The 9,514-nt window shown below is 40.3% G+C and overlaps 1 protein-coding gene across 3 annotated transcripts in view; it reads left to right on the forward strand.

Annotated features, from left to right (window-relative positions):
• LOC101675885 (methyl-CpG-binding domain protein 3-like 2B) overlaps nt 1–9,161 on the forward strand; it is a 34,465-nt gene extending 25,304 nt beyond the window's left edge. For 2 of the 3 annotated variants that reach the window (XM_045085348.1, XM_045085349.1), the window contains exons 3-4: nt 3,302–3,412; nt 8,366–9,159. In XM_045085348.1, the coding sequence (XP_044941283.1) occupies nt 3,302–3,412; nt 8,366–8,935 (681 nt within the window). In that variant the 3' untranslated portion in view covers nt 8,936–9,159. Of the gene's footprint in view, nt 1–3,301; nt 3,413–8,365 lie in introns of all 3 variants that reach the window. The other variant, XM_045085352.1, reaches the window with a different exon arrangement.
• Nucleotides 9,162–9,514: the final 353 nt, after the last annotated feature.

The raw sequence follows: 9,514 nt of genomic DNA on the forward strand, positions 1-9,514 counted from the left end.
ACTAGTAAACTCAGGACAGGGTTAAAAGAAAAGTGAGATCAACAGAGGAGCTGAGATGAAATAAGGCAGTCAGAGAAAGACAATTACCATGTGATTTCACTCATATGCAGAATTTAAGAAAAAAAATAGATGAATATGGGGGAAAAGAAGGAAAACTAGAATAAGATAAAAACAGAGAGGGAGGCACACTGTAAGAGATTCTTAGCTCTAGGAAACAAACTGAGGGCTGCTGGAGGGAAGGTGGGTGGATGGATGGGGTAATTGGGTGATGGGCATGAAGGAGGACACCTGATGTAATGAGAGCTGGGTGTTGTGTGCAACTGATGAATCACTAAATTCTACCTTTGAAACGAATACTGCAGTATATGTTAATTACATTTAATTTGAATAAAAAATAATAAAAAAGAACAGCTGTGAGGTCATGGGGAAGAATGATGTCCGAAGTAAAAATACACAATCTGTTCAACATTGATGAAAGACACCAACCCACAGATGTAATTAAATCACCACCCCCTAAACAAAGTCAGGACACAGGAGACAATAGGGAGATACACCATTGTCTAAAAAACCAAAGTTAAGGTGACGGATTTTGGAGAATGCAGAGGCCAGATAAATAAGAAAAAGGTTAACTAGTGGTATTAAAGCAAATATTAAATAAGTTTGGTATTAACTGAGTGCAATTTTTAAAATGTTAGAAGAAATGTCATATCAAACCCAGAATTCTATACCAACAACAATATTGCCCACAATAACAACTTAAATGAAACATTTCATTGTAAGCAGATTTGATTTAGAAAACAAATACTAGACTAGTTCTTCAACTGAAGAACTAAAGAACTAAGAACTAAAGGAATAGACTCTCAGATTGAAAATCAGGAATGCAAGACTGTTGGTGGGAATACAAGTTTGGTGCAGCCACTTTGGAATACAGTGTGGAGGCTCATCAAAAAGTTAAAAATAGAGCTTCCGTATGACCCTGCAATTATACTGTTGGGTATTTACCCAAAGATACAGCTGTAATGAAAAGAAGGGCCATATGCATCCCAATGTTTGTAGCAGCAATGTCAACAATAGCCAAATGGTGGAAGGACCTGAGATGCCCTTCAACAGATGAAGGCATAAAGAAGATGTGGTTCATATATACAATGGAATATTACTCAGCCATCAGAAAGGATGAATACCCAATACTTGCATCAACATGGATGGAAATGGTGGAGATTATGCTGAATGAAATAAGTCAGGCAGAGAAAGGTAATTATATGGCTTCACTTATTTGTGGAACATAGGGAATAGCATGGAGGACATTAGGAGAAGGAAGGGAAAAATGAAGGTGGAAAATCAGAGGGAGAGACAAACCATGAGAAACTATGGACTCTGGGAATCAAACTGAGGGTTTTAGAGTGGAGGAGGTGGGGGAATGGGTGAGCCCGGTGAGGGTATTAAGGAGGTCACGTATTGCATGGAGCACTGGGTGTTAAATGCAAACAATGAATCATGGAACACTACCTCAAAAACTAATGATGTCCTGTCTGGTGACTAACATTACATAATTTTAAAAAAATGTAAAAAAAGAGACTTTCAAGTTTCTGTGATCCATCTCAAAGTCTGAGAATAGAGCTACCCCATTAAGTGCAGGGCCTGAAAATGACCTGAAAACACTGAACCATGAATCACGCTGGTTTGAGAGGAGTTCTATCCCTGGGCTGTTTAGCTATATGAAATAAATTCCTTTTTCGGCTTAAGCAAAAAAAAAAAAAAAAAAAAAAAAAAAAAAAAAAAAAAAAAAAAAAAATCAGGAATTCCGGAAGGAATGAAGAGAAGGAAAGGAAAATTTACAATTACAAATGAATTTTTTTTGCTTTTTATATTAACATATAATGTATTATTTGCCCCATTGAATCATCAGGCTTCTACATTTCACAGCACTCACCATAGCACATACCCTCCCCCATGTCCATAACCCAGCCACCCTATCCCTACCCCCCAACCCCTGAATTTTTTTTTTTATGAGGCAATTCTAGAAATCTCTCTTAGAGATTAAAATAACATGTAGAATTGAAATGCGTGAGAAGAGTAAAGCAGAAAAGTTATAAATGTAGTTGGAAGTGTTTGAATGTATTAACATTTGGGGAAGGTGGTAAAAGTAGTTGCATTAGACTACGTTAAGAAAAGGACGCATTAAGTAGGCTCCACACCCAGTGTGGAGCACAAGACGGGGCTTGAACTCCCCACCCTAAGATCAAGACTGAGCTGAAATCAAGAGTGAGATGCTTAATGGACTGAGCCACCAGGAGCCCCTCATTAACTACATGGAGATTTGTATATGACTGCAACTGATAAGTTTATTGAGGGAACAATAGAATAATAAAAGATGGGCACCTGGGTGGCTCATTTGTTTTTTTTTTTTTTTTTTTTTTAAAGATTTTATTCATTTATTTGACAGAGAGAGATCACAAGTAGGCAGAGAGGCAGGCAGAGAGAGAGAGAGAGAGGAGGAAACAGGCTCCCTGCTGAGCAGAGAGCCCGATGCGGGGCTCGATCCCAGGACCCTGAGAACATGACCTGAGCCGAAGGCAGCGGCTTAACCCACTGAGTCACCCAGGCGCCCCTGGGTGGCTCATTTGTGAAGTGTCTTTAGCTCATGTTATGATCTCAGGGGTCCCCTGTCAGGTTCCCTGCTCAGTGGGGAGCCTGCTTCTCCTCTCCCTTTGCTTGCCACTCCCCCTGCTTGTGCTCTCTTTCTCTCTGTCAAATAAATAATAAATAAAATCTTTAAAAAAAACCCAATAGGGAGACAAACCATAAGTGACTCTTAATCTCACAAAACAAACTGAGGGTTGCTGGGGGGAGGGGGTTTGGGAGAAGGGGGTGGTATTATGGACATTGGGGAGGGTATGTGTTTTGGTGAGTGCTGTGAAGTGTGTAAACCTGGTGATTCACAGACCTGTACCCCTGGGGATAAAAATATATGTTTATAAAAAATAAAAAATTATATTAAAAAAAAACCCAATATAGCTCACCTACAAATGTATTCAACGTTTTCATCTACAACATTATCTGACAGTGTCAAGATCTCCACATATTTGTGTTTTTAAAAAAGTTTGTTTATTTAAGTCATCTCTACAGCCAAAGAGGCAACCCAATGTGGAGTTCAAATTCACAACCCTAAGCCAGCCAGGTGCCCCAATTTTTGTGTCTTTGTATAAAGATTTAGGAACGTTTGAATCCCATTGATATAAGCCAGGGTATTTCTGCCGGATTATCGGCTGATTGGGTTATCCTCTCCCTTCCTCCATAAAAGGGGAATCAGAAGCAGAAATCTCACACTTTCCAGCAAGCCACCAGCTCTCACATCAGGAGTGCAGCCATGGAAGGACCTGCATCCACGCGTTCTTCCAACCAGCCTGCTTGGGTGAGTGTGGAGTGCATACTGATGGAACCAGGGCCCTTTAGTATACTTAGCCTTATGTGAAACTTCTTTTAAGTGAGAAGACACGAGATTTAAAAATGAGGAGAGATCTTACTGAAAGCTGCTTCTTAGGTGTTCATGTTTTTTGAAGTGATGTTTAATAGTATTGTACTATTTTGCATGTGAAGGTTTTTTGGGCTAATAGGCTAGATATTTTTGTTTTGTGGTTTTGTTTCAACCAACAATATCACCAGGACATGGATGTAGCCTGTGGTCCTGCACTGTTTAAATCATTCCCCTCTCTGGAAAATTCCTTAATTTGCAATGTTCTTGGTCTTTTTTTTTTTTTAATTCAGTTCTAATCTCTTCATCATCAATAATTGTAATTAATTTCTTTGTTCCGTCATCCCTCCTCACTATCTTCCTCCATTCCTCCTTCTTCCTCTCTCTGTCAACCTTACTGTTTGTCACAGCCATTAACTATACCCGGCATGATATTAGACGTTCATTACTCTTTGTATTAAGTCTTTTGTCTCACCAAGATTAAAATAAACAGGGGCAGTAATTTGTTAAGTTAAATTCTGGATCATGGGTTTTAGTGCACAACTTGGCATGTAATAGGTGTTCTAGAAATGGGAGGATCAAGTAGTTTCCCATCCAAACTAGGACCTCTTGAGTATTGAAAGGGTCATTATTAATAATTATGGTAGGAGGGGCACCTGGGTGGCTCAGTTGGTTAAACTCCTGCCTTTGGCTCAGGTCATGATCCCAGGGTCCTAGGGTTAAACCCCATGTCGGGCTCCCTTTGTATTCAGTGGGGAGTCTGCCTCTCTCTCCCCGAAATAAATGAATAAAACTTAAAAAAATTTATGTAAGGATGAATACCCAACTTTTGTATCAACACGGATGGGACTGGAGGAGATTATGCTGAATGAAATAAGTCAAGCGGAGAGAGTCAATTATCATACGGTTTCACTTACTTGTGGAGCATAAGGAATAACACAGAGGACACTGGGAGATGGAGGGGAGAAGTGAGTTGGGAAAAATCAGAGGGGGAGATGAACCAGGAGAGACTGTGGACTCTGAGAAACAAACTGAGGGTTTTGGAGGGATGGAGGGGGGGATGGGTGAGCCTGGTGGTGGGTATTGAGGAGGGGTACGTACTGCATGGAGCACTGGGAGTGGTGCATAAACAATGAATCTTGGAACTCTGAAAAAATAAAACAGAATTTTAAAAAAGGAAATAAATAATTATGTCAGGACAACTGGAATGATATGGGATTTATGGCTTCCCTTAAAAAAAAGATAGAAATGGTTGGTTTAAAAAGAAAGGCACACTGATTAAGTTTGCATTTTAAACAGCTTATTGTGATTAGAATCTTCTATGGTACTCCTCCCATATCCCTCATGGTGACATGTTCCAAGACCCTCAGTGGATACCTGAAACCATGGATAGTAGTTAACCCTATGTATATCCTATATATTTTTCCCTATACATACATACTTATGATAAAGTTTAATTTAGAAATCGGGCACAGCAAGAAGTTAACAACAATAATAAAGTAGAATTAAGTATAACCATATATTATAATAATTTATGTGAATGTAGTCTCTCTTGAAATATTTTACTGTACTCCCCTTCTTCTCATGATGATGTAAGATAACAAAATGCCTACATGATGAGATGGAGTCGGGTGAATGACATAGGCACTGTGATGTAGGGTTAGGGTATACTCCTAACCATTCCATCTGGACCTCAGACCACAGTTGACCTTGGTTAACTGAAACTGTGGATAAAGGGAATGCTACAGTGAATTCCAGGGAGAAAGGATAAAAAAAAAAATCTTAGGCAGTCAGTGATCATTTAGTGCAGTCTGGCACCATAGAGATGATCTTGCTGTATAATAGTGGTTGAGTGAATTTATTTGAAAAATCTAGAAAGTTTTTTTTTTTTTTTTTTTTTTTTTTTTTTAGTTTGAATAATTTCTTTCAGTAAATATAACTTAGTGCCTTCTAAGGCAAAACAAGTGGATACTGGTATAAAACATTAAGGTTCATATTAATCATCTCTTCACTGAATATCCATTTATAGAAAAGCAATATGAGGGGCACCTGGGTGGCTTATTTGAACGTCTGCCCTCTGCTCAGGTCATAATCTAAGGGTCCTGGGATTGAGCTCTGAATTGGGCTTCCTGCTCAGCCGGGAGCCTGCTTCTCCCTTTCCCTTCCCCTGGTTTGTCTCTCTCTCACGTTTTCCTCTCAATAAATAAGTAAAATCTTAAAAAAAAAGAAAAACTATATGAGAGAGATAATACATGTACTAGTGAGTATTGAAAAAAATTAACACAGAAAATGTAATTCTGATGGCTGGATCAGAAAGATCACTGGAGAAATGGTGTTTTGTGGGGAAACTGAAATGTGCTCAAGAATTATTCAGAAGTTGAGAGTCTTATTATTTATTTGATTTTTAAAATTTTTATTTAAATTCAATTTAGTTAATATATAGTATATTATTAGTTTCGGGGGTAGAATTCAGAGATTCATCAGTTGCGTGTAACACCCAGTGCTCATTACATCAAGTGCCCTCCTTAATGCCCATCATGCCATTACCCCACCCCCACCTCCCCTCCAGCAACCCTCGGTTCAGTTTTCTAGAGTTAAGAGTCTCTTCTGGCTTGCCTCCCTCTCTGTTTTTCTCTTATTTTATTTTTCCTTCCATTCCTACATGTTCATCTGTTTTGTTTCTTAAATCCCACATATGAGTGGGAGCATATGGTATTTATCTTTCTCTTGACTGGCTTATTTTGCTTAGCATAATGCCCTCTAGTTCTATCCACATTGTTACAAATGGTAAGATTTCATTCTTTTTGATGGCTGAGTAATATTCCATTATAGCATTTTTATCCATTCATCTGTTGATGGACACCTGGGCTCTTCCCATAGTTTTGCTGTTGTGGACATTGCTGCTGTAAACATTGGGGTGCATGTGCCCCTTCGAATCACTAAACAGTGATTATCCTTTGGATAGTGATATATTCTTTGCCTAAGTGATTTATCCAAAGTGATATATCCTTTGGATAAATACCTAGTAGTCAATTGCTGAGTCATAGGGTAGTTCTATTTTTAACTTTTTGAGAAATCTCCATACCATTCTCCAGAGTGGCTGCACCAGTTTGCACTCCCACCAACAGTGCTAGAGGGTTCCCTTTTCTCTATATCCTCACCAACATCTGTTTCCTGAGTTGTTAATTTTAGCCATTCTGACCAGTGTCAGGTGGAATCTCATGTGGTTTTGATGTCTATTTCCCTGATGCCAAGTGATTTTGAGCAGTTTTTCATGTGTCTGTTGTTCATTTGTATGTCTTTTTTGGAGAAATGTCTGTTTATGTCTTCTCCCCATTTCTTTTTTATTTTTTTATTTTTTATAAACATATATTTTTATCCCCAGGGGTACAGATCTGTGAATCACCAGGTTTACACACTTCACAGCACTCACCAAAGCACATACCCTCCCCAATGTCCATAATCCCACCCCCTTCTCCCAAACCCCCTCCCCCCAGCAACCCTCAGTTTGTTTTGTGAGATTAAGAGTCACTTATGGTTTGTCTCCCTCCCAATCCCATCTTGTTTCATTTATTCTTCTCGTACCCACTTAAGCCCCCATGTTGCATCACCACTTCCTCATATCAGTTCTCCCCATTTCTTGACTGGATTTTTGTTTTGTTTTTGGGTGTTGGGTTTGTTAGATGGATTCAGGACTCATTATTATGAGTGTGAGGTGGCTGGTGGCCGGAATGACACTCAGGTTTAGACAGGACATTGTATTAGCAGCGGGTTTGGGGACACTTTGATAAAAATGAATTATTTGGAGAATTGGTTGGTTCAACTTGGGATCTGGTCACTGTGAGTGGAGTCGTCAGTATTATCACCAGAGAGGTGAGTGGGAGGATGGCACTGGGTATCAGGGTTGGAGTTAGATCTGTGCTGATTCTATGGGCATTTCTAGTTCTATGGGCTAATGGTATTTGAAATCAAGGAAATGGAAGGATGGCCTATACAGGGGTGTGGATGAACAAATGTGAAAGCAGGACTGATTTCTAAGAAGCATCGATCATTGTGTTAAGTCAGAGGAACTGACATTAACAGGGAGGAGAAGAGAAGGAAGAATATCAGGGAGAATGTTTTGCACCAGAGCCTTGAAGAGTGGTTTACAATAGAGATATTTGTACAAAAAAAAAAAAAAAAAAAAAAAAAAAAAAAAAAAAAAAAAGTGGAACTGTGTGATGGGACTATGGTGTTTTTGAGTTACTTATTTATGAACAGGAAGATAGTTGAGTGAATATGGGATTTCGGTGTGCAAGTCAAAGAAATTGAGTATCTCAGGGTTGGGAGGGACATAAAACCATTGAAGATGAGGCACGAAAGCTGAGAATGCCAGGAGGTAGGGTGTCTTAAAGCATAGTAAACTGAAAACCTGAAGTCTTGGGATGCAAAGAAATCTATGATCCTTGTGCCCAAATAACGGTGGGTCAGGGGGTACCAGCATGTGTGTGGTTGACACTGACACGAGTGGGAAATGGGAAACATCCTCTAGGGAACATGGTGGAGGAGAAAGGGTCTGGAGTTGGCACTGGGTAATGACCTCAAACTTTCTGTCCTTGACTTATGTCTGCTTGATGGTGTCCCAGAACTAATTGTCAGTGTGTGGCACCTGCACCCGCAGCATCAGCACCACCTGGGAACCCTTGGGAATGTAGATTCCTGGCCCCACCCCACACCTACTTGGCTTAAGGTCCAGAAACCTACGTTTTAGCAAATCCCTAGATGATTGCGATGCCCATACTTCCCCGTGGAGAGAGGAGGGTGGAAAATCCAAATGAGTGGAGAATGTTCTTTGTGGCTGGTGGTCCTCATCTCTCATTTTATTCACATATCATACTTCTTTTTTTTTCAAAGAGCAAGCTCAAAAGAAACATGATGCTCCAGACCATAGAGAAGAAAAGACAAGTCCATTTAACCAAGGCCAAGAAAAGACATCATGAAAGAATTGCACCTCCTACAAGGCTGACCAGTTGCATTTTTAAAAGGCCAGTCACAAGCATAACTTCTCATCCTGGCAATGAGGTCAGGTATAATCAATGGGACAGGACCTTGGAGAAGCCCCAGCAAATCTCTGCATACAGCAGACTGCAGGGACTCCAAGCCCACAGCAGTGAAGGAGAACTTTTAAGTACTTTGGACTTCATAAGTACCTCACAAGTCATTGCACTAGGCAGTGCGGATGGAGGGTCTCTACCTAGTGGCCCTGGGCCCAGCATGGTACCATTTTGGGCAGGGATGGTCCCAGGAGTGGGTCTCCATCTCCCACCACCCATCTGCAGACAGCAAGTAACACCTGGAGATATCCGGAGGCAGACTTGGAAAGTGAAAAAATCAAGAGAGAGACTGGCTAAGGCCTTGAGGGCAGACAGGCTTGCCAGGGAGGTGGAGAGAGCCAGAAGCGAAGAGAAACGTTCTGACAACTAGAGGAAACGTTGGAAAAGGTTGTGTGGGGGAAGGATCCAGTAGGGCGCTTCACTGCGAGACAGCCCCCAGTTTCACTTCCCGTCACGATGTCTATCTTGTTTCTTGCTCTATACCACTGTGCTTTGTTACATCAAAATGGTACTTCATTAAACTCTTGAGAGACAAGGTTGTGAAAGAGTAGAGTGGTGGTTTTGTGGGTAAGAGATTGGATTTCATGTGGAATAAGTCAGAGAAACAGAGATTATACGGTTTCATTTATATGTGGCACATAAGGAATAATGCAGAGGACAGTAGGGGTTGGGGGAAAACTGAATGCGAAGAAATCAGAGAGGGAGACGGACCACATGAGACTCTTGACACCAGGAAACAAAACTGAGGGTTGTAGAAAAGGAGAAGGGTAGGGAGATGAGGTAACTGGGTGATGGGTATTAAGGGGAGGGCATGTGGTGTGATGAGCAATGGGTGTTATACTGAACTGATGAATCATTGAACATTCTATCAAAACCCAATGATGTATGATATCCTGGCTAATTGAATTTAAATAAAAAAGAAATAAGAAATAAAAAAAAAGGAAAAAAG

The sequence above is a fragment of the Mustela putorius genome, unplaced genomic scaffold, assembly GCF_011764305.1.
Source record: "Mustela putorius furo isolate JIRA1106 unplaced genomic scaffold, ASM1176430v1.1 tig00000095_pilon_pilon_pilon, whole genome shotgun sequence".
In the NCBI taxonomy this organism is placed as follows: domain Eukaryota; kingdom Metazoa; phylum Chordata; class Mammalia; order Carnivora; family Mustelidae; genus Mustela; species Mustela putorius.